The sequence below is a fragment of the Antechinus flavipes genome, chromosome 3 (genome assembly GCF_016432865.1).
Source record: "Antechinus flavipes isolate AdamAnt ecotype Samford, QLD, Australia chromosome 3, AdamAnt_v2, whole genome shotgun sequence".
NCBI lineage: Eukaryota > Metazoa > Chordata > Mammalia > Dasyuromorphia > Dasyuridae > Antechinus > Antechinus flavipes.
In genome coordinates this window covers 584,479,225-584,504,174 of record NC_067400.1, presented here as the reverse complement: position 1 = coordinate 584,504,174, position 24,950 = coordinate 584,479,225, and the positions used below count along the sequence as shown (strand labels likewise).

Sequence of the window (24,950 nt, the reverse complement as noted above, 5' to 3'; positions counted from 1 at the left end):
CCCACCCCAGAAGGGCAGCAGCTTTCTTTCCCATCACACCGTGCGTCCTCAGCCCACTCCCTGAAGCCTCTGCCTCCCACCTGAGCGCTACCACCCCATTTCCGGGCGAGGGCGCCACTGGACCTTCGAACTGAAAGGGATCTTGGAGCACAGCCCAGCTCGACCCGTTCCTATTTTTTAGATGGGAAAACTGAGGCCCAGAGCGGGAGAATTACCTACTGGAGGTGTCAGCGGCCTGGGAGCCCCGGCTCGGAGGCTTTCAGGCCATCGCATCCTGCCTCGGGGCAAGATTGGCTTCATTCCCTTGTTCTCTCGTCCTGAACCCCTGGGTTCCCGGTTTTCCCGCTGTCCAGCCCCCGCTCCATTCATCTTCCAAATCAATCCAACGCCAAAATGACCTGGCATTTCTCCGCTCAAAAAAAAAAAAAATTGCTCTGAATCACTTAAGTTTCCTCTTTTGTAAATTGAGGGTAAAAGCACCCAATTCCCAGGCTTGAGGATAAAAATTGAGATGTTCGCCCATGACTTTACCAAGTGACAAATGCTTAAAGTGAAATAAAAATGCCATTACTTTCATCACAAATAGGAAACGCCTGGCACGAAATAGCCCCTTCTCTGATGCAGACAACCAGCTCTCATTGGCAGTTCCCGTCTTTTTGCCTGGTTCCGGGCTAAATGACCAGCCCAGGGTCACAGCCCAAAGGTGTGAAGACTTCTTAGTTCCCAAGCCAGCCCTCTGCCCTCCCCACCCCCAGTGGGTCCTCTCAGAGTGGGCTTTCAGCGTGTGCAGTCTAAACGAATGGCGGGGACGATATGCAAATGCAAGCACATTCTCAGCTCACGGTCACCAGTGGGATGGATAAGAGGGGAGGGGAGGAGGGGGAAGAGGTGGGAGTCAGGAAGAGCCCTCCAGGAGGCACAGCGCTGCTCAGTGCCTCAGGGTCATGGTTTGGGAGGGCATGTTCATTCTGCACATTGCCTACACCGAGCGGGGGTCAAAGTCAGACCGCTAATGTGGAGGCAGATCTGGGTCTGAAGCCAGGCCCTCTAAGTGTGGCACTACTTCCCCCATCCCTGCCAGGCCTCCATCCCTGGCTGACGGCTGGCCCCGGGCGCCTAGAAAGCAGAGCCCAGAGGGACTCCAAAAAGAGACGGGAGTCGCTCCAGGGGAGCTCATCAGAAAGAGGCAGTTTAATGTGCCAGCTCCATGGGAAGCTCCCAGGTGTGCTCCGGGGAGGGCCGGCTCCCAACTGGAGCGGGCGGCTCCCGGGTGAGGCCAGGCTCGTCCCACCATCGATCCAAAAGCTCATCGGGATCCAAAGCTCAATCAACAGGAGAGTCCAAAGGAGGACCCGCTCCCTCCCTCTGGTCAAATGGCTTTCCAGTCTCATCCGTGCAAAGGCCCAGGGTGCCCTCGGTCTGCAGGGTGGCCCCCCAGAAAACCCTTGGCGGTGGTGCGTTTGGGGAGGGGCGTCCGGTAAGTTCCGTCAGGATCACCACTGGCTGGCAGGTGCTCAGGGGGGCTCAGGCTGCAGGTGCAAACAAAATGGGGGAGAGTGGGGGGCAGGAAAACAACTACTGCTGGGTCCTTTTTTAGGAGCGAGAACAGTGCTGTTTAAATTAGCGGAGAAGTATCCGTATCATGAAGCCAAAGGAGTCCTTTCTGGCCCCAGTGCTGCCAGCCGGGCAGGCTGCGCGCAAGCCGCGGGCGCTGTCCCCGGCCCGGGGCCGGCTGGCACCCTTCGCCGCCCCTCCCCCCCGGAGGGGAGGGGAGGCCGAGTCCAGCCGGGCCAGGACGGGGCCAGCCAGCCCGGGGCGGGGCGGGGCAGGGTGGGGCGGGGGCGGTGCTCAGAGGGGCTCGTTGCCAAAGTTACTTTTGCTTTTCTTGCGCTTGGCCTTGGCAAAGGGGATGTCCAGGGACTCGAGGCGGAAGGGCCGAGGCTGGGGCATGTCCGTGGCCTGGGTGGGCGAGATGGGTGTCAGGATGGAGGAGGCGCTGTTGAGGGGGGAGTTGAGCCCGGGCGGCGAGTTATGGTAAGCTGCGGATACAGGGGAAGACACAAAGAAGCCAATGAGATCCCGGAGTGACTGCCGGGCCCCGCCTCCCCGCGCAAACTACGCTGGAGCTGGGACCAGAGTCCGAGCTTCCCGGGCGGTCCTTAGCTGGGGGGAGGGGCGGAGCCTTCTGCCACAGCCCCAAATGCCCCAAGCCTAATGGCTCCCATCCGGGCACTTGGGCGCTCCTGCCCAGCCCAGCCTGCCGATGGGAAACGCAGGCTTGGCAGCATGGCGGCGTCCCCTTCAAGGCCCCCTAGCTAACCGGCTCTGGGACCCGAGGAGGAAAGCTCTCGGACAGCTCGCGCCCGAACCCTGCCTAAATGACACAGTGATTGTTAGTCACACGTATCCTCCCAAGGTCCGGGGAAAGGAAGGAAGGAAGACCGGGTCCTGCCCCTCCGCGCCCTGGCTGGACCCCCAGGATGCACTGGGGAGGACAAGGGCCACAAAGGGCAGGCAGACGGGATACTGTGATCGGCCCTGTCGGGGAAGTCATCCCTCCAGCCCTGTTTCGAGCCTCCTTAACAAGAACTCCCCCAGAAAGAGCCACGTATAGTTCTTTGGGTCAGTGAGCAAGCATTTATTAAGCTGTGCTATGTGCCCGGCACTGTGCTAAGCACCGAGGAGACTGGAAGGCAGAAGGCAGCCTGCTCTCAAGGAGCACCTAATGGAGCACTTGAGGGGGATCAGCAAAGGCTTTTTGTAGAAAAGGGGATTTTTCTTGGGCTTCAAGGAGGAAGCCAGAGAAGCCAAGAGGTGGAGAAACTCCTCCCAGTGGTCTCTTCTCCGACTCAAACCTCTCCAGTTCCTTCAGCAGATCCTCCTACAACACCGACCAAAGCGGCCCATTCCGCTGTCACTGGTCAACATCCTCGGGATATGCTTCCGTTTGTTAATGTCCTAACTAAAAGGTGGTGCTCGGTAAAGAAAGGAATAGACCAGATTCCTTGGGTCGCGGGCCTTGGGATATCCCCATTTTGTACAAGAGGAAATGTGCTCAAAGAGGTCGGGTGAGTCCTCTACAGCCACACTGCAAGTCCAGGACTGCTCCCCCTCCTAACCTCTCGCTGTGGACAAACAATGCATGTGGCTTGCTTTTAAGCAATTGGGTTATTTTGTACACCAAAGAACTGCCATTGATGAATCCTCATAGGGCAATGAAGAGATGCATAGTGGGTGTGAGCAGGCTTCCACAAACATTGGGAGTGAGAAATTATATCAGAGAAATGGTTCAAGCACCAAGATCAAGTTCAAGTAGAAACACCTCCCTATAGACAACATATTGACTTAGAAAACCACAAATTAACACTTATCTATGTTACATTGTATTTTTATTTGTTTTGTTTTAACATTTCCCAATTCCTTTTTAATCTGGTTCCTGGCTATACCAGACAGCTGGGCTACAAATTTGACACTTCTGGCTTAATGGATGTCACCTAAAAAAAAATTAGGACTGGAGAAAAAGATGAATGTGGACTGAATTGGGAGGAAGAGCAAGGGATAACAGACAGCTTGTGCCCTCCAGTGGCATCCATACCACATTAAGAAGACAAGAGGAAGCCCCTCCGCATGTTGGGTCAAACACCAGGGATAATATTATGGAAGAATCCTGAAAAGAGGAGTAAGCAGTTGGCTGTGATCTCCATCACTGCAAGGAACAGCCATGTCAGTGGGGTCACAAAACCAGGCAGCTGTCCAGTCATTTTTCCATCACATCTGACCCTTCATGGCCCTATTGAGGGTTTTCTTGACAAAGATACTGGAGGGGCTTGCCAATTCTTTCTCTTGCTCATTTTACAGTTGGGGAAACTGAGGCAAACAGGGTGAAGTGGCGTACCAAGGCCACACAATTATATAGGCAACTATAAACTCAGGAATGTGAGTTTTCTTGACTGTAGGCTTGGCACTCTATCCACTGTACCCCCTAGCTGCCCACAGAGCCAACAGACCTATCTGTTCCATCCTTTTATAAATATTTTCTTTTCCCTTGATTACTGGCCCTCAAGAGTTCAAGTTCCTCTGTTTCTGGTGACTATAACTTAATGATCACTGTTATTTCCATTTCTGTAGCACCTGAAGGTTGCCAAAGTATTTTCCTCATTTTAGCAACATGAAATAAAAGAGCTTCTGGTCACAATGACCTTTGATTCTCCCCCATTGAACTAAGATTTGGGTTTGAATCCCAGCAATGCCATTTAAAGATCCTGTGGCCATTGTGACCTCTCCTTTTAGGACCTCCATTTTTGCCTCTGTACAAAGTGCTTGGGCCAATTGATCACTAAAGCCTCTTTTAGCTCTAGATCATCTCAGGAAAGACAGCTATCATTCCATCTCCACCTCTGTGACTTTGCCATTGGCATCTCCTTTGCCTGAAATGCAGGCTCCTCCTTTCTGCTTTGGAGAATGCTTTACTTCTGTCAAGACTCAGCCCGGAGCCCTCTTTTACAAGAAGCTTTCCGTGTTCCCCCCAACCTGTTAAGTGTTTCTACTTCCAAATTAACTTGCAATTATTTGACACATATTTACATGCATATTTGTTATTTCACCAAGAGCATGTAAGCTCCCTGAGGGCAGGGGCTGTTTCATTTGGTTTTGTATCCCTAGAACCTTGGACAGTGCCTGGGCTCTAGTAGATGCTTAAGAAATGCTTGCTGATTGACCAATTGGTATATCTGTATATATGTGCATGTTCTTTCCCTCCCCAGCAGAATGTAAACTCCTTGAGAGCAGGGTTATTTCATTTTAGCCTTTGTAACCTCAATGCCTGGCTTATAGATGGATTCATAAACACAAGCCAAGAGTGAACTCCAAGATAAGGGAGTTCCATGAGAACTGCCTTTTCTTCCCCTCCTCTCTGCCCTCCAGGGGTGTCAGGGTGGTCTGTCATTTCTAGCTGGACCTTTTCAGCTGGGCTGTGAGTTGAGGAGCAGCAGAAAATGAAAGGCAGCACCTACCCAGGCTCTTCATTGGATCTGTGCTGAGGATCTGGCTGGCCCGTTTAGATCGGAAATAGTTGCTGGCAATATTTTCACTGTCGCTCCTGTTCAGCATGAGCTTGTAGCGATCTTCTTCCTGCTGGGATAACCAAGGCCTATAAGGTGAAACTCCTCGGTGGTTCTAATCTCACCGCCACCCCCATCCCATTTTCACCAATGCCCACCTACAAAGCTCTCCTTGTTCTATCGCTGAAGCCTTTACAAAGCATTTTTCTTATGTAGTTAGGGCAGGAATTATTAATCCTATTTTAGAGACAAGGAAACTGAGTCCCAGAAGAGTTAAGCTTCATGCAGCTATTAAGGGCCACAAAAAGATATAAGACACAAATCTGGCCACTCCTAAGGCTTCTCCAGTCTTTGTATTTTATACCAATACTAGTTTCTCTCTTCCCAAATCTGCCTCTGCTCCTGCAGCTACCATCTCCAATCACTGTCCCATCCAGTAACAGCAACAACTACAATAATAATAATTGCTAACATACGTGGTAGTTATTATGTGCCAGGCACCATGATAAGTACTTTACCTCTATCTCATTTGATTCCCACAACCACCTTGAGAGATGGGTGCTATTCTATTTTATATTTGAGGAAATTGAGGCAGACAGGGTGACTTGCCCAGAATCATAGAGTCTGCGCCTGAGCCCCCATCTGAACTTAAGCCGTCCAGACTCCAGGCCCAATGGTGGATCCACTGCTCCCATCTTTTCTCTCCACTGTCCCCATATACTTTTGCTGCACCAGGTTCTTCCTCATCTCTCCAGCTGAAGAACATGTGTTTCAGCCCAGCCCTGGGTGCCTCTGGCCCCCTCAGCCCCTGAGATCTAATGTAAGAACATTAGCTGTATTCCTTTGATCTTCTCAGCAGTTTTCAGAGAGCTCCTGGGGCTCTCCAGCAAGGGTTCCAAGCAGTCTTCACCTGCCCTGAACGTGGGACCTATACTCTCTAGCTCTTTCCCTCTTCCTCATGTTCTGGCAGATACATTGGCTGCGATCCATGCACACTTGATACAGTCTTGTCTTTGCACATACACCCCCTTCCCCGATCCCTTTTCATGTCCCCTTCTCCACATCATTCCTAGACTCACCTCAGTCCCACCTCCTCTTATTCTAGTCGTTCTTGCCCATGCTTCCCTCTGACTCACTCCCCTTAATTCCTATGGTGCTGTTCCAATCCAGGCCAGCCTTAGATTGCTTTAAACTGCCAGTTATCTTTTTTTTTTTGTATAAAGTCCTAGTACCCAAGCAAAGGAAACTGGCCTAGGATCTGGGAAGAGGGCAGGGTTCATTTCTTCTCTGCTATCCCATCTCTAGCCAAAATAACAATGCCGGGCTCCGCTACCCCAAGAGGCCCCAGCTGGACGCACATCTCCATCTGGGCATGAGCCCAACACTGAGCGGGAGAGCAGAGAAAGCCGTCCACACATGCCGGGTGCCCCGAGCCCAGGTCGATGTGAGTCAGCAGGAGGGTGTGACAGCCCAAAAGCCAAATGCAGTCTCGGGCTGCGATAAGAAAGGCACTGCTCCCCAAAATAAGGAGGAGAGCGAGCCTCTGTTCTCTGCCCTCAACAGACCACACATGAGGTGTCAGGTTCAGTTCTGTGCTCCACCATTTAGGGAGGACACTCATAAGGCAGAGAATATCCAAACAAGGGCAGCTCGATGGGTGAGAGGCCTGGAACCCACGCCACATGAAGAAAGGTTGAAGGAACTGCAGATGTTTTGCCTGAAGAAGAGAAAACTCAGAACATGATAGCTGCGATCAAGTATTTCAAGGTCTGTTAAATGGGAGGAAGACTTGCCCCAGAAGATAGTTCTGGGAACAGTGGGTAGAAGTTAAAAAGAAGTCAGTATTTTTAGGTTTTCAGGAAGTTTTCCTTGAAATGGATGCCTAGTGGTCAGAGCTGTCCCAAAGTGGAATGAGCTGCTTGGAAGGTGGCAGCTCCTCCTCTCCTGAAGTCTTCAAGCAGCAATTGGATGGCCACATGGAGGGGATGACGTGGAAGGGGTTTTTGTGCAGGAATGGGTAGGACCTGATGAGTTGCCCCCTACAATTAAGATTCTAGAGTTCTATGAGATGCTAACACCAATAATTATTGCTAACATTTATGTGCAGCTCTTTAAAGTTTTCATCTCATTGATAAGAATGACTTTATATTTCTTGACTTAAAATTTAGCTAAGGGAGAAGATACTCAAATGCCAGCTTTATTTCATTTCATTTCACAAAATGGATTATTGATTAAGTGACTGATTACTAAGGCATCATAGGGTTTGTGAGTCTTTAAACATGCCTTTAAAGACCCATATATACATGTTACCCATGGTGTTTGTTCCATGCTCAAGAAATTCTGTGATAGACATTCCAAAGGGCAAATACGACTAGAAAGGAAGATAGGCAGGTAATATAGTGAAAATTAACAGCAACAAAAGGTCAGCTTAAGTGGGGCAATAGTACCCTGAAGGGTTTGTTTTGTTTTGTTTTGTTTTGTGTGTGTGTATATATATATTCCCCCCTGAGGCAATTGGAGTTAAGTGATTTTCCCAGGGTCACACAGCTAGAAAGTGTTAAGTGTCTGAGGCCAGATTTGAACTCAGATTGTCCTGACTTCAGGGCTGGTGCTCTATCCACTGTACTACCTAGCTGCCTTAATTTTTATATTTTTTAACTGATTCTCTTCATGTTCCCCAGGGAAGTCCAGGGATGAGGTCAAATCACCCCACTACTGATGGGCATGGGAGCCTTGACCTGCTCTGTTTATGACATGGGCCAGTTCACCTCTCTTAGAAAACTCAGTATCATCATACTAATACCAAACTTAATGGTAAAGCCCAGTCAATATAATTCTCTGGGGCTCAGAACTGATACAAGGGGTAAGCCCCTAGCCCCAGAGGTTTTTAAAAGCCAGAAGTCTTCTGGCTAAATGGGTTGGTCCTCTGTGGAAATTTTCAATGTTAAAATGAGCACAAGAATCTTGTAGGACAGGTTGCCATCTGTACTGAGGGGGAAAATCCCAATGCTGATAAAATCATGGATCCATTAAGGATGCCAATTAACAACAAATTATTGAAAATGAATCATCCTTCAAACATGGTTCAGAGGAGCTAATAGGAAGAATGGTCAACTTTAGCTCCATAAACTCCATGCTAATCTAACTAAATTAATGTGAAGGATAAGAATATAAAGTTAGGTCAACCCAAATATAGTCCTTACTCATTCGTGTAGGAGGTAAGAGGTGGGAGTGCTGGGATGTAAGGATGGCAATCTTCAAGCTCCTCCAGATGGAAAGACTGAATCTAAAGCCTTATATCTCTTGCATTCCCTTAATAACTTAAGAGATTCTATATAATCTAACATTACTCTCAAGTTCTAATATTCTTTGTTTTAAGTTCCCTCCCAACTCCAATATTCTCCATTGTAAGAGCCCTCCCAGTTCTTACATTTTCTGTTCTAGGGTCCCTCCCAGCACTGACATTTTGTTTTCTAAGCTCCCAGTCCATTCTGTGTTCTAAGGGTCCTCCAGTTCTGACATTTGTATTCTAAGGATCTGACTAACTCTGACATTCTTGATTCCTATGTCTTCATTCACCCCATGTTCTACCAAAATCAGTTCAGGCTAAATCATGAGATATTGAAACCTACCGATGGTTCTCCATTCTCAGCAGAACAGGTTTTTCTTGGAGGCTTATTCTGTGGTAATGTTGAAACTGCTATGAGAAAAGAGAAATTGGAGTCACTCCTTACACAAACAGGCCGATGGGCAAAAAGTCAGGCTTTTCTGATGTCAAACCCAGGGGTCTTTCTACTACATTGAGTTGCAGCTTGGGAGTAAGTTGGGAAACTTTGGCTAAGGAGGAAGGAAAAGAACATGCTTCTAAGGAAGTAGATGACAAAGTGTCTAAGGAAAACTCACAAGAAGCCCATTGAGTCCATCCCTCTGCCTCTGAAGGTACAGTAGGAGCACATCATGTCAGATATAGAAGGTATCTTAGACTATTTACTGTTAGAGTTAGAAATAAACTTACAGACCATCTACTCTAATCCCTGATGGTAAAATGATGAAACTGAGGCCAGGAAAAACAATAAATGGTCAACTCCAGGACAAACTGATTTCATTCAAAGGGCAAATTTTAGGATTTGTTTGAAAGCTTAAAGGAGGCAGAGAGAAAGCTGTGAGATAGAGCAGGGGGAAGGGGCAAGATGTTGAAGACAGAATTAAGTAGAGTGTAGGAGGAAGGAAATAGTGTTTTATATTAGAAAGTTAACTGGATCAGAGATTAGAAAAAATGGGTTTGAATCCCAACTAACCAATAGCTTAATATTAAGTTTACCTGTATAAAATTAAATATTTGCACTAGATCATTATGCCTTCCAACTCTGACATTCTGTATTCTAAGGGCCTTTCCAGCTCTGACATCCTGTATTCTAAAGGCCCTCCCAGCTCTGAAATTCTCTAAAGATCCTCCCACCTCTGATCTCCTGTGTTTTAAGGGCCCTTCCAACTCTGACATCCTGAGTTCAAAGGGCCTCCCAGCTCTGACCCCCTATGTTCTAAGGGCCCTCCCAAGTCTGACATCCTGGGTTCTAAAGGTTCTCCCAGCTCTAGCATCCTGGGGTCTAAGGGTCCTCCCAGCTCTAGCATCCTGGGTTCTTAGGCTCTCCTAGGTCTGACATCCTCTTATTCTGTGAGGCTAGGAGGAGGAAGGGAAGGCACCCAGACAAAGGTGGGTGAGAAAGAATTTCTAGGTGCCTTTTGGGTCAGACACAGCCAAACTCTTTACCTACAGGGAGACTGGTTTTCACAATGACAGGCTCTGGCACTTTCCAGAAGCCATTCTCTTCGTCCCAGGAGGACTCCCGCTTGATCTTATCAAGGTTGCTATAGTTACAGTCCCGGCGAATCAGCGGCTGCATCTGTTCAAGAAGCTGCTGGAAGAGCATGAAGTCTCGCTCTTGTCTGCGGATGGTAGCCAAGTAATCAATCTTCTCGAGCTCAAATTCTGACTGTAGATCTTTAATCTCCACTTCTGCAGCCCGAAGCTAAAATGCAAGGAGGAGGCTGCATGAGATGGGAAAGGGGATTTCATAGTTTGTTTCATTCATTCACTCATTCACTCATTCATTCAATGACATTTCCCTTCCTCTTCCGCCTTAGCCTGAAAGACAAAGGTATCTGTCATTAAGTTAGTAAAGGGCATTTCCTGAAGAACCATATGTACAAAATAATTTATATCAGCTCTTTTGTACTAGCAAAGAATAGGAATATAAAGGGAGTTAATCCTTTCTTAGAGAATGACTGAATAAATTCATGGTATAAGAATATAATGGAATATTATTCTGCCATTGGAAATGACAAAAGGTATTGTTTCATTTATTTTATTTTTATTATTATTTTTTGATTAGGCAATTGAGGTTAAATGACTTGCCCAAAGTTACATAACTATATCAAATGTCTAAAGCCAGATTTTAACTCAGGTCCTCCTGACTCTAGAGCTGATGCTCTCTCCACTGTATCACCTAGCAATCCCCAAAGTTTCAGAGAAACTATGAAGACTTGCATGAACTGATGCAGAGAGACATGAGCAATAAGTACCAGAAGAACAATTTATATAATGATAACACTGAAAAAGATAAAGAGTTGTGAAAGAATTAATCACTCTGGCCAGCAAAATGATCAATCATGACTCCAGAAGACAGAAGATAAAACATACTACCCACCTCATGCAGGGAGATGATGGACTAAATACAGAGAATAAGACATATATTAGTTTTAGGACATGACCATGAGGAAATTGGTGACTTTGTGTTTGGCTTTTGTTTCTTTTAAATTGGGGGAGGAGAGGTGGGAAAAGGAAAATCAATTAATTCTCATCATTTACAGTAGTTTTGTTTTATAAATTCATTCTGAACACAATTATTAAACCATTACTCATAGGGAAAATACAAGGTTAAGTTCCTGTGAGTCTTTGGTCATATTTACTTTATCACGTCACAGAGAAGCCTACAAACCAGGGAATTTTCCCTTCATATTGCTGATTCATTAACATTAAACTCACAGTTATCATCACTATAACTCATGCCTGAAGAAAGCTTATTTAATGCATGTGCAAGATCCCACTTGTGCCTTTATCCAACTCATTGATAAAACATCAAATGGAACTGAGATATTCCTTGCAGACATCTGAGATTTTTAAAAAATATTTATTTATTATGTTGGAGGGGATGTGGAAAAATTGGGACATTAATACATTGTTGGTGGAGTTGTGAACTAATGCAACCATTCTGGAGAGCAATTTGGAACTATGCCCAAAGGACTATCAAAATGTCTTTACCCTTTAATCTAGCAGTGTTTCTATTGAACCCATATGTGCAAAAATGTCTGTGGTAACTCTTTTTGTAGAGACAAGAAACTGGAAACTTAGTGGGTGCTCATCAGTTGAAGATTACTGAATAAGTTATGATATATGCTATATTATTGTTCTGTAAGAAATGATCAGCAGGATGATTTCAGAGAGGCCTGAAGAGACTTACATGAACTGATGCTGAGTGAAATGAGCACAATCAGGAGATCATTGTACATGGCAACCAGAAGATTATATGATAATCCATTCTGAACAACCTGGCTCTTTTTGACAATGAGATGATTCAAGCCAGTTCCAATGATCTTGTGATAAAGAGAGCCATCTACACCCAGAGAGAGGACCATGGGAATTGAGGGTGGTTCACAACAAACATTTTCATTCTTTTTGTTGTTGTTTGCTTGCATTTTACATTCTTTCTCATTTTTTCCTTTTTGATTTGATTTTTCTTGTGCAGCAAGATAATTTTATATATATATATATATGAGTATGCATATATTGGGCTTAAATATATTTTTACCATGTTTAACATATATTGGATTACTTGCCATCTAAAGGAAGGAAGGGGGAAATTGGAACACAAGGTTTTGCAAGGATTAATATTGAAAATTATCCATGCATATGTTTTGAAAATAAAAAGCTTTAATAAAAAATAATAAAGAAATAAATAAAAGAAAAAACCAAAATAAATATTTATTTATTGTTAAGTTTAAACATAAAGAAAATTTTCACATGTAAATCAAAACATGCCCCCCCAAAAAAATAGGACTACAAATGAAACTTTGAATTTTTCTTCATATCACTTGTTTTAAATATTTAATTCTACTTTCACTTCAAAGCAGTTCTGCTTGTCATGTTAACAGCTGAATAACTGAACTTTCCTTATGTAAATTTAAAATATCATAATGGCCCTTTAAAAAAAATCATCATCATCATCATCATTATTATGTATTTTAAATGAACTCCACCTTCCATTAACTTTCCTTTCTTCCTTCCAATTAAAAACACAAAGAGACAGGGGGATGAAGAAGTTTAACACAATCAAAATTAATCCACACAGTGGCCATATCTAAAAATGTATGTTCCCTTTTCTATCTTGTGTCTGAAGAAATGTCATGCCTCTAGAGGTCTTCTGAAGACATGGTGGTTTAACTACATTCATTAATTTCAAAGTTGTTTTTCTTTCTATTTTTTGTAACACTTTAAATTCTTCTGGTTCTACTTATTTTGCATCAGTTCATACTACACAGGATTCTATGAAATCATTTTTCATCATTTCCTGTCTAAATTTCTCTGAATTCCTGTGCTTATATTCCAGACTTCTTTCTCAGCTCTGGTCTTTCAATCAAAAATTTCTCAAAGTCTTCTATTGTCTTAAATATCCATTTTTTCCCACATAGGATTATATCAAGTTTTGTAGGCTAGATTATTTTTGGCTGTAAACCCATCTCTTGTCTTTCTAAATATTATATTCCAGGATTATCTCTCATTTATCATTGAAGCAGCTAGGTCTTGTATGATTCTAACTGCAACTCCTTGATACCTGAACTGCTTCCATTCTAAATGTTTGTCATATTTTCTCTTTCACATGGGGATTCTGGATTTTGACTATGACAGTCCCGGGACTTTTTATTTGGGAATTTATTAGAGGAAGTGACATATAGATTCTTTCTACATGCCTTCTGATCTCAATAAATCCAAGCAGTCTTCATTTATGATTTCTTAAAATATAGTATGCAAGTTTTTTACTATATCAGTGTTTTCAGGGAGTCCAATAATTTATATTCTCTCTTGTTGACCAGTTTTCCAAATCAGTTGTTTATGTTATCAGATATCTTACATTTTCTTCTTTGAGTTTTTAAATCTTTTCATTTTGTTCTAATATTTCTTGCTGTCTCATGGAGTCATTGATTTCTGTTTGACTTGTTTTTGTTTTCAAGGATTCCACTTCTTGGGTAAAGTTTACCACTTTCTCTTCTAAGTTATTTATTCTGCTTTCAATTGTTTCCTCTAGGTTTTTTATTTCATTTTTCTTTTCTCCATTTCTTCTAGAAATAATTTTTATTGGAAATCCCTGTTTACAATTGCTATAGGGTTGCTTACATCTTTCTTTTGGAGGATCCCTAGATTTGATACTGGTTGATGTTATCATCTTTAATGTACTCATCTCTGCAGGTTTAGTTTCTGAATTGATGTCTTATGCAAGGGTCAGGATATGTCCTTTAAGAAGTTTCTGGATGAGTGGACTGACCAGGCAGGATTTTGCCCTGGATCTGATTTCCACATCCTGAGATTAGGCCTCTTTGATCTTAGAGTTTCAAGATGAATCTTCAAAATTCTCTCTGAAGTCTCAGAACAGTTGAGAAGGAAGCTCAGAGACCCTGGACCTGGATTTGAGTACCTACTTCCTCATCACTCTTCTAACACTTCCAAGTTCTTCATTCTAGGACTTTTGCAATGGAAAATATGCTTTTACTTTTGCAGGTTACAATTTATATAAAATTCTTGGATGGAGTGAAAGATGTAGGTTTTACTTTTGTTTTCAGGCCTGTTTTTTTGTGGAGGGGTTTTGGGGGGAGTTGGTGGGATTTTATTTTTTTGCAGTCGTCAGGTGGAAGGAGTCACTGATTTGGATCTTCTCATTAGATTTCAGTACAGAAAGGGCTGTAGAGATAAGTGCAATAAAAATGGAAGAGATAGGTGGCCTGCTTTGAGTCCAGAGAGATGATCTTAGATGCAAACTTCTTAGAAATGTTGGAGAAGGAATTCTTGTCCAGAAATGAGTTGGCTTAGATGACCTCTTCAAATTATGGGACTCTTTACTCAAAAGAAATAACCTTCATAAAAGTTCCTTTTCTCTCTCATGTCAATGGAATTCTGATTCTATACACATTCAGCAGTGAAGGTGCAGAAATGTTAATCAAAGGGCTTTTGTCTTTACTTGCTGCAATTAAACACATGTTTCTCAGCTCCAAGTCAAGAAGGCTACCCAAGTCAACTTTAGAATCTCTTAGGTCTTTAACAACAACCAACAGGAAGCAAGAACCCCAGTGACCCACTGATGAATGCAGGAAAGACTTATTTTACATTCTTGTGAGAATGGTTATCTACATGAGTAAGACACCCCAAGATTTTGTCAAATCAGTGAGTCCAACTATTCAGCCACTTATGAATCCATCTAATTAGACTATCATCTATTTCCTCCACTGTTTTGTTTTCCACAAGAACCATGAAAGATATTTTACTCAACACTTGGATAAAATCAAGGGAAACTACAGCATTCTCTAAACCTATCAGTGTAGTAACTTTGTCAAAAAAAAGAAAGAACTGTTTAGTTTAGCAAAATCTGTTTTTGTTAGAGTCACGTAGGACTTTTAGAATCACTTATTAATAATCACAAACCTTCTCTTTAATCAATCTATTCTAGAAATTGACAGGAATAGGTCAAATTCACTCATCTATGATTTCCAGACTTGATTCTCTTCTCTTTTTAGATAATCAGGATATTTCTCTAATGCTGTGACAACTTTCCATTTCTCCGTGATCTTTCAAATATTACTCAGAGTGATTCAGTCAATTTTTATATGGTATCTAAACTTGTAGTTTATGAAATCCAAGTAACTTGAGTCATTGAGGGTAGCTAAGTACTCTCTTGACATCTCCTTATCTAAGGTTTTTGCTTGGTCTGGAGGTTATTACTGGTCATTCAATCAAAACCAGAGGAATTAGAGTGAAGCTCAAGGAGCTCCATTTAGAACACAATGGGCTGGTCTAGAGAATCATGGGATCCTTTCAGACCATTATTTAAAAGAAAAAAAATAACCAATTTTGTCCTCTCCTTTCCAGGACCCAAAGTTTGGTTTGGTAGAGATTTAAAATAGGAAGATTCAATTAGTATTTTCCATTATGGCCTACTATGTTTCAGGCTCCATGCTAAGTAAGCTCTGCCTCCTCTCTGTCATCAATATCTCATCCTATTTTGATCCTCATCTTTTCCTCTATATAGGTTTTTTTTAAATAATTTTAAAAATCATTCTTTGCTTCCACTGCAAACCTCAGTTCATTGTGGGCTTTAGCATTCCCAAGACTATTATTATATGATTGTGCTGGACTTTTGCACTCATTCTCTGTCATCTGCACTCACTTTTATCCTCTGTACATTCCTTTTTAACCTTTCCATCAGTCTCTCCAGATAATTCTCATTTTCTCTCCTTATATGAATTGTTAATCTTTATGACAGTTGGCTAAGAGGGAGTTGATATTCCACTTAAGTTAATAGGTAATCAGATATTGCTCAGCTGTCTGAGATGTATTCAAGTTATCAAGCCTCAGTAAATTTCTTTTTAGGGCACTGAAAATGGGTATATGTGGAATATAAAGGCAATTTTTAGTGATCTCTTAAAAGTCATGGAGAAGGAAGAGGAGAGGAGTCAACAAAGTTCTTATTTCCAGAAATAAAGGATTTAGAAATAAAGGATTGTGGAATTCACAAACTATAAGCCAGAATTTTAGAAAGGAATAGGTAGCTAATATCTGGAAAAGTAAGCTGTGTTCACAGAGAACATTGTGGTTTAACATGTTTTTTTCTCGACAACAAATTATGAAACAAAATGTCCCAAAGGCATTAAGATGGGATGCCACTAGGACACAGTAGCATATACCAATATTTACAGATACAGTCACTGTAGCAGGTAGTTTTGCTTTGTTACAAGGAAGTACTTAATCTCTAAAGAGTGACATGAGTTCACTGATAAAAAAACATTTTTTAAAGATGTCATGGTGAATTAAACTCATTTCCAATTTTCCCCTTAGGTTACCAGATTCTCAGATACATAAGACATATATATATAGGTCTTAAACTCACAACCCCTTGTCACCAAAGAACTTTTTATACAAGCCTGAGTATATATATAAAATAGGTATACAAATCAAACATTTATTGATAATAAATCTTAATTTCACAACACCCACATTCAATTATGAAACCCCATATGGGGTCCCAACCCACATTTAAGAAGCTGGTCTATAACTCAAGAGTTTTTAAACCCGGGGAAAATGGATTTTTAAAAAACCCAACTTTTTGATAACAATATTTCAACATATTTGGTTTCCTTTATGATCCTAGATAGGACTGAGCTCTTTTTATCCTCACAACAACCCTGGGAGGTAGGTGCTATTATCAATCTCATTTTACAGATGAGGAAACTGAGACTAATTTCTTATTCAGGATCCCACAGAATTTGATTTGGAATCCCTCTGATTGGTAACTGGTAACCAATTAGCTTTGAGTGGTGAGGGAGAGGAGAGAATCTCAAAAGAGATCTTCTGTCTCATTTGGGAGCTGAGGAGTCTAGCGTTCAGAGAGATAGGCCTGTCCAAGGTCATGCTGGTACTAAGTGGCAGATCTGAATCTGGGTCCTCTCTTTCCAAACCCACCCCCCTTTCTACTGTTCCATGGGACATTGTGGGGTCACTGTCAGACTTAGAGACATTGGAAGATACAGCATGTTTGGGGTGGGAGAGAGCTCAGCTGTCCATAAGAGTTGTAATTGCTGGAGGATAGGAAATCCTCTGGCAGAGAGAGTTGTTTTATTGTGTTGTTTGTTTTTTTAAACATATCTTTGTTTGGGATATGCAGGGTTGGGGCACAGAGAGGTTCAGCCACTTGTCTTGGACCCAGGTCTTTTTGACCCTAATGCTGATCTATTCTTTTTTGTGTATGTTCTGTACATCTTTTCCCCCATTTTTAGTAGCTTTTTATTTTACCAAATACATGCGGAGATAGTTCTTAACGTTCATCTGCAATTCTTCCAAACTTATTTCTATATTAGTTATGCTGCACAAGAAAAATCAGATCAAAGGTGAAAGGAAAAAAAACAAGCAAACAAACCACCACAACAAAGAAAAGGTGAAAACAAACAACAACAACAAAAATAAGGTGAAAATGCTATGTTGTGGTCCACACTCAGTCCCCACAGTCCTGTCTCTGGGTACAGATGGCTCTCTCCATCACAAGATCATTGGAACTGATCTGAATCATCTCCTTGTTGAAAAGAGCCACGTCCATCAGAATTGATCATCCCATCTTCTTGTTACCATGTACAAGGATCTCCAGCTTCTACTCACTTTACATAACATCAGTTCCTGTAAGTCTCTCTAGGCCTCTCTAAAATCATCTTCCTGATCGTTTCTTATACAACAATAATATTCCATAAGATTCATATATCATAACTTATTCAGCTATTCTCATTTGATGGGCATCCACTCAGTTTCTGGTTCCTTACTATTACAGAAAGAACTGCTACAAACATTTTTACACATATGGGTCCTTTTCCCTCCTTTATGATCTCTTTGGGATACAGATCCAGTAGAGACACTGCTAGATCAAAGGGTAAGGACATTTTGATAGCCCTTTGGGCATTGTTCCAAATTACTCTGCAGAGTAGTTGGATCGACTCACAATTCCACCAACAATTCATGAGTGTTCTAGTTTTCCTACATCCCTTCCAGCATTTATCATTATCTTTTCCTGCCATTTTAGTCAATCTGAGAGGTGTGAAATGGTACTTCAGAGTTGTCTTAATTTGCATTTTTCTAACCAATAGTGATTTAGAGCATTTTTCATTTGACTAGAAATGGCTTTAATTTCATCATCTGTTCATATCCTTTGACTATTTATCAGTTGGGGAATAGCTTTTATTCTTATAAATTTGAGCCAATTTTTTATATATTTTAGAAATGAGGCCTTTATCTCTGGATTTAAAAATTTTCCTCAGCTTTCTATTTCCCTTTTAATTTTGGCTGCATTGGTTTTGTTTGTACAAAACCTTTTTAATTTAATGTAACCAAAATTATCCATTTGCATTTCATACTGTTCTCTAGTTCTTTGGCCATAAACGCCTTCCTTCTCCACAGATTGAAGAGGCAGACTATCCTTGGTACTCCCAATCTGCTTATAGCATCTTCCTTTATTGACCTATGCATTCTGATGTGGACAATTCTTATCTAAGGGAAAAGATCTCAGAGATTAGCTCCCTGACTTCACAGATGGAGAAACTGTGTTGCCAAGAAGAAAAGCGATGAGTAAGGGTCCTGGCTGGGAGACCCTGCTGAGCCCTGGAGATGCAGAGAAACTCACAGTACAAGGTGGGTGGACACAGAAAGGGGAAGGCACGGTCACCTTGGGGACAGAAAGAGGCTGGAGAAGCCAGAGGCAGAAAAGGGGGCCGGCACCCATGCTCCTCAGCACCCCCTGCTCCCAGTCTTTACCTTCCTCTGCATCTTCTCCAGCAGTTTGCTCTTGGCTCTCACTTCCTCCTGAATGGAGTCGTAGACGTTCAGGAGCACCCAGTCACCACTGTCCTCATCAGAGTTCTGCAGAGCGGCCACCAGCTGTTTCTTCCGCTCATCTGCGTACCTTTTGCGTCGCCTCAGCTTCTCCTTCAGGTCCTTATTCTTTGCTTGTTCTCCTCCCACCACTTGCTGCTCCAGCATGTGCAACCTGGGACAGGTAAGGAGAAAGATGGACAACTGGAGCAAAGGGAAGGGGAGAGCCTGCTGCCAGGCCCCAGACTGCCTCCCCCAGCCATGTCTACACCCCCCACCATGGCCAGGGCCTCCAAGAGAAGGTGTAATCAAACCATGGGCAAGACGGCCAGGAGAAAGGAATAGAGGGGGCTGGGAAGGCAGATAGCAAAGGCAGAGCTCACTTAAGGCCCTGCCATGAACTCTTTTTGGGATTGGGGAGCAACTCATTTTATCTCCCTGGAACTATTTCCTCTTTCACAAAATAAAAGAATTGGACTAGCTGAGCTCTAAGGGCCCTCCTGGCTCCACCAACCTTTGTTCTAAGGGCCATTTGACATCCTGGGTTCTAAGGACCTTCCAATCTCTAAATCCCCCCCCTTTATAAAAAAATTCTATGTTTTAAAATCATGACTATCTTACAGTTGACCTCCAGAAATCTAGCAAGAATCATCACATCCTGGTACTTTTCCTTAGTTGTGACAATATTCACTACACTCTCTCCCTTCAAGCTCCATTCTCATTTCTGGTCACATACATCCTTTTCCTCTGATGGAGAATTTTTCATATTTATAAATCAGAATTTTCAAAAACATTGTGAACATTTATCTCTGTGATCTGGTAGGGATCCTCACTACTTTTTCAATATTGAACCACTCTTCATTTCACTGAGTTTCTCTTTTCTTATCTACAAAACAGGGCTAACAGCATCGACCCAATCTGCCTTAGAACACTGTGGGTCAAATGAGATAACATAGTCCAACTTCATTTTTTGCATCTGTAATCTAAAGTTCTTGACATCCTCTGTTTTTCATTAGTGGAAGAAGAAAGGGGGGGAAAGATGACAATAAGGGGGATGTCAAAAGATGTAAAGTTTTTAATGTATCTTAATATATCTCTCAGTAAAAAGAGACTGTGTTGTATTGAGTTCCTCAGGACTAGAGAACATAAAGGTGTGTCTTCTCCAAAACACTTTTCCCATAAAAACTTCCATTTGGTTGCAAATACATGGGAATGATCTGGAAGAGTCCCCCAAACATAGAATGTCAGAGGTGGGAGGTGTCTTAGAACCCAGGAGGTCAGAGCTGGGAGGTGTCTGCTTCCTCTGAGAGGCCCTTGTCCTTTCTTTCTGTCCTCTTTCTCAGACCTTCTTTCCCACAGCTGGTGTTTGATTTTAAACTGCCTAAATCAGCAGCCTTTGTTGGCTACCAAATGGAATCCTGCTTGGCTAAGCAGCCAAGGAGCTTCCCCCACCCCCAGACATCCAGCACAACCCAAGTTTTTCTCTAGGTGGTGATTACCACATGCCTGGGACACCAGAAGGTCTCAGCGGCTCCCAGTTATCCTGGAGAACTCAGCCCATCCTGTGGGGTTCCTTTCTCCCTCGTGTATCATAATAATAAGGAGGACTTCAGCTCACTCTGACCTAAGACTTCAAGGCTTACACCATATCCACATGTTCTCACAATAGCCCTGGAAGGTCAGTGATGAAAAGCCCCAGAGTTGGAGAAAAGATCTGCCTGCCTGAGGTCACAAAGCCAGGAGCCCAGCCAGAATTCCAACTCTGGTCTCCTGACTCCCAGATTAAAGAATATAGCCCACTTATATAAGTAGGAACCTGAACTCTCTAATTATTGTCCTATAGCTTATTTTTAAAATCAATTTTTGTTTATTGAAAAAAATGAAATTTAATTTTTAAAAAAGCATTGACCTGTCCTGTCTCATTTCAAATTAATATGATAAATCATCCATATTGGAGGGATCATAATAGATACTCAGTTCATGTTAGTCCATTCATTTTCACAGGGCCCTTCTGGAGATACGACATTTTAACTCAGGGGAAATAACAGGAAGTTTGGCCTTTTGGTGGGGAACACATTTGGAAGTGGGAAGGGAAGTAGGCAAAAGGGGTAGGAGGGGAAAGGAAGTATGTACAAGGGGGTTTTTAAGCCTCCTCCCATACTCAGTCAAGCAAGTTCCCCTCTTCCAGATGTATTCCAGCCTGTCAAGCTCATCAATTTAATTCCTTAATTATAGTCCCAGATGATTATCTGGAGGTCTGCCCTCCATAACCTTCAGCTCCCCCTCCCTTGGCTCTCACCTGGCCAGCACCTGCTCCTGGTTCAGGGCTGCAGGGATTTCATCTGTCACTACGGCCACTTCCACTCCTACACTTTCCTTTTTGACAGCCGCCACTGGCTGGGCTATCTGCAATGATGGCTGAGGCTGTGGCTGTAGCGGCGGCTGTGGCAATGGCAGTGGCAGTGGGGGCGGTGGTGGCGGCTGCAGCAGCTGCGGCTGCTCAACCTCCTGTACAGAAAAGGAGAAAACAATGAGACTTCTGCAGGTTAGAAAGGTAGAGCTAGAGAAGGGACGGGAATGACCAGCAAGTCAGGCACTGGAGGGAAGGGAGAGAAGAGGGACAATGGACTTATTCCTCTCACTCTGCTGCTCTGTGAGTCTGAGTCCTATGCTCCAGCCAAACTGGACTCCTTTCTGTCCCCAGGAGTCAGCCTGCCCTCTTCCATCTCCACATCTTTGCTTACACTATGCCCTCTACCTAGAACTGTCTACCTCTTCTTTTCACCCACTGAATTTCTTTCTTTCTTTACATATATATATATATGTATGTATGTATACATATACATATACATATATATGTATGTATATTACATTATATATATATATTATAATAATAGCTCTTTAATGTTTCAAAATACATGCAAAGACAGTTTTCAACATTCACCCTTGCCAAACCTTGTGTTCCAAGTTTTTCTCCCTTCCTTTTCCCCATTCCCTCCCCTAGACAGTAAGTAATCCAATATAGATAATTGTATACATATTTCCACATTTATCCACAATTAAAAATCAGATCAAAAGGGAAAAAAATGAGAAAGAAAAAAACAACAAAAAAAATCACCTGTTGAAAAGCCCATTCTCAATCAACACAAATGCCAGCTCCGTGACCAGGAAACTTCTCCTAGATCTCCCCCATGTTGGTACAAACCTTTTCTTTAGGGCTATACTGTTCTGACTGTCAGTCAGTACTGGTGTACATGGTCCAGTATATCTAGCTGGCCCCAGAGGCGAGAAATCCTATCCATTCCAACAGTCTCCTAGCCACTCACTTTCACTCAGGTAAGCTCCTTGAGGGCAGGATCTCTTTTCCTTTTGCTGTTGTCCCCCACTACCTAACACAGTGACAGAAGTCATTTACTAAATGCTTGTGGATTAATTCATCCATTTAGCAGACTCGACTTGATTGCCTCTAGTCTTTTCAGCCCCAAATCTGAGGTCCTGTGACTACTCTGGGAACAGCAATCAAACCAATTCTACCATTGTGTATTCTCCTTTCTAGGGCTAAATCTAGGGCAGAATGGTGGAGAGAGTGCTAGACTTGGAAATCAGGAAGATGGGCTCAAATCCTCCCTTAGACACTAGCTATGGTGCACTGGGTGAGTGTCTCTGTGTCTCTGTTTCCATGTATGCAAGATAGGGGCAGAGGTGGGGACAAGAGTGAACACTAAGGTCCACTCCCCATCTCCATGACTTCTCTAAATAAAATGCCTTTTCCTGGCATTTTACCCCTCTGTGATGTCTCCCCTGGTAGAACGGACTGCTGCCTTTGTACCTTAGCACAATGCCTGGTACCCAGCAAACACTTCATTTTTCACTCCTTCATTCAGACCCCCAGCATGATACCATATCCTGTCTTTCTGACTTATCTGCCTGCCAAACTCTAAGCTCCATGAAGACTGGGGTGAGTGACTTAACTAAGTCTTTTCTCTCCCCGACCCCAAACCCAATATAAGACTTGTATTTCACTCAAATACATTGAGTGAAGATCAACAAACGGAATTCCTCAAACCCCAGGAAGTCCAAAGTGAATATCTGGAAAAACCAAAAATTGTTTCTTGCTTTATTACAAGATCCAGGAGCCTGGATTCAAGACCTGCACCTGACACTTAATACCTAAGAGATATGCTTTCTATTCCTCCAAATAATTGGGGTGAGCTGGATGGCCTCCAAGCATTCTCCCAGCTCTAAATCAAGGATTCTGCGAAGAGTGATATCTTATTTCAAAGGAGCTGAGTTCAGGAAACTTGAGTGTTTTTGCCTGGTATCCTCCCCATAAGGCAGTTCTGGCCTGCCATTTAAGCACAGAGTAGGTGGGATTTCCCCCAATGGGCCTTCCCCCATGACCCCAGGTAGCAGCCCTTTCTCCCTCTGGAAGCATCTTGTATTTACTGGGGCGTGTAGTCTGTATCTGCTCCTCTGTAGTGTGCTGTGTCTCTCCAGAGAATAGGTGCTCCCTGAGGACAAGGACCATTTAATTTTTGTCCCTATTTTCCCATGCTTTACATACAATAGAGGCTCAATCAATGGGATGAATCCTGTTCCTGGATAACACAGAACTAGTTCGAGGATGACATCCTGTGTCCTAAGTGCCCTCCCAGCTCTGACATTCTGTGTAGCTACTCACAATTTTGGGTACTATCTCAAAACCAGGATCAACTTCAGGCTTCACATCAGGCTGCAGCAGGTCGGCCATGGAATACTTGAAATGGGAAGGGATGAAAAAGGGAATGGGGTGATCTGAATGGCAACTGCCCTCTTCCAATTACTCACCTCCTCCCTTAACACTGGCATCCAACACCTTCTCTCCCTGCATTGAGGAGAGGAGAGAAGGGGAAAGGAGAAGAGGGAGGAGGAGAGGAGAAGAAGAAAGGAAAGGGGAAGAAAAGGAAGGAGGAGGAGGAGAGATGAAAGGGAAAGGAGAGTGGAGAAGAGAGGAGAAAGATAGGAAAGGAAGAGAGAAAAGAAGGGAGGAGGAGAGAGATGTAAGAAAGAGAGAAGGAGGAAGTGAAATGGAGAGAGAAGGATAGAGGAGGAGAGGAAGAGGAGGAAAAGAGGGAAGAAGAGAGGAGGAAGCAAGGAGAAGAGAGGAGAAGGAGAGGGAGGAAGAAAGGGACAAGAGAAGAAGAGAAAGGAGAAGGAGGAAGACAGGAAGTGAGAAGAGAGTGATGAAAGAAAGAAGAGAAAGAAGGGAAAAAAGGAAAGGAGAAATAGAAGAAGAAAGGAGGAGACGAAGAGGGGAAAAAGGAAAGAAAAGGAAGGAGGAGAAAAAAGACAAAGGGGAAAAGAGAAGGAAGAACACAGAGGAAGAAGAAAAGGGGTAAAAAGGCTAGATCAGAAGTTCCTAGATGGAAAGATTCTTCCAAGGTAATGAATCAGCCCCCTCATTTTACAGATGAATCCCAGAGAAGTTACAAGGCTTACATAGGTCATTGAAGGAAGAGGAGAAGAGAAAAGGAATAACTGAAATTAGGAGAAAAGGGAAGAGGAAGAGAAAAAGGAAGAAAAAAGAGCAGAGAAAAAGGAGAAAGGAGATCAGACAAGAGAAGGGAAAGAGAGAGAAGGAAAAAGAAATGGCAAGAGAAGAAAGGAAGGAAGTGAACACTAGAAGAGGAGAGAGGAAAAATGGGGGAAAGAGAGTTCTAAGTTAGAGAAAAGAAGAGGAGGAGTATCCAAAGAGAGTCTGGAAGTGAAAGGCTGAGTCCGACTTCTCTCCATGAGAGAAGGGTCAGTGTTCTCGATTCCTTGCCCTCCCAGTGCCCCGGTCTCTGCTGCCCAGAGCTCAGACTAGGGTGCTTCAACTAAGCCCCTGAGTCCTTTCCTCACTCCACTTCCCGCAGGTCTTTCTCCCCAAGAATGACTGAGATAACTGCCTCCTGCTTTAACCAAGCCACCAGCAGCACTTTTCCCAGATGGCACAGAACGAGCACCTACCACTTTGCAAAGTCCAGGCTCTGTATCCCCAGTTTTCTTAGGAGCTAGATTTGTTTCCTCCCCCTCCAGGAACCCCGAATGCTTCTGTGCCCACCCTGGCCATCAAGATGGAGGGAAAGGCACTGTGATTACAAATTCCAACCATGCCCTTACAAATACTGTACGCAGAGGCAGCTTATGCTTAAAAACTCAAGGTCAGCAAAATTCTTTTTATGAAGATAAAGCAA

The 24,950-nt window shown here is 43.2% G+C and overlaps 1 protein-coding gene across 8 annotated transcripts in view; it reads right to left on the bottom strand.

Moving 5' to 3' along the window:
- Positions 1-1,305: 1,305 nt before the first annotated feature.
- The window catches only part of KIF17 (kinesin family member 17), a 68,185-nt gene continuing 44,540 nt past the window's right edge, over positions 1,306-24,950 (bottom strand). Inside the window, exons 9-16 of one of the 8 annotated variants that reach the window (XM_051988344.1) lie at positions 23,417-23,491; positions 21,035-21,243; positions 18,679-18,910; positions 9,832-10,090; positions 8,693-8,760; positions 5,013-5,133; positions 1,875-2,039; positions 1,306-1,529 (exon numbers count right to left, since the gene is read on the bottom strand). In XM_051988344.1, coding sequence (XP_051844304.1) covers positions 1,525-1,529; positions 1,875-2,039; positions 5,013-5,133; positions 8,693-8,760; positions 9,832-10,090; positions 18,679-18,910; positions 21,035-21,243; positions 23,417-23,491 — 1,134 coding nt within the window. In that variant the 3' untranslated portion in view covers positions 1,306-1,524. Of the gene's footprint in view, positions 2,040-5,012; positions 5,134-8,692; positions 8,761-9,831; positions 10,091-18,678; positions 18,911-21,034; positions 21,244-23,416; positions 23,492-24,950 lie in introns of those variants that run through there. The other 7 variants (XM_051988343.1, XM_051988341.1, XM_051988339.1 and 4 more) reach the window with 7 other exon arrangements.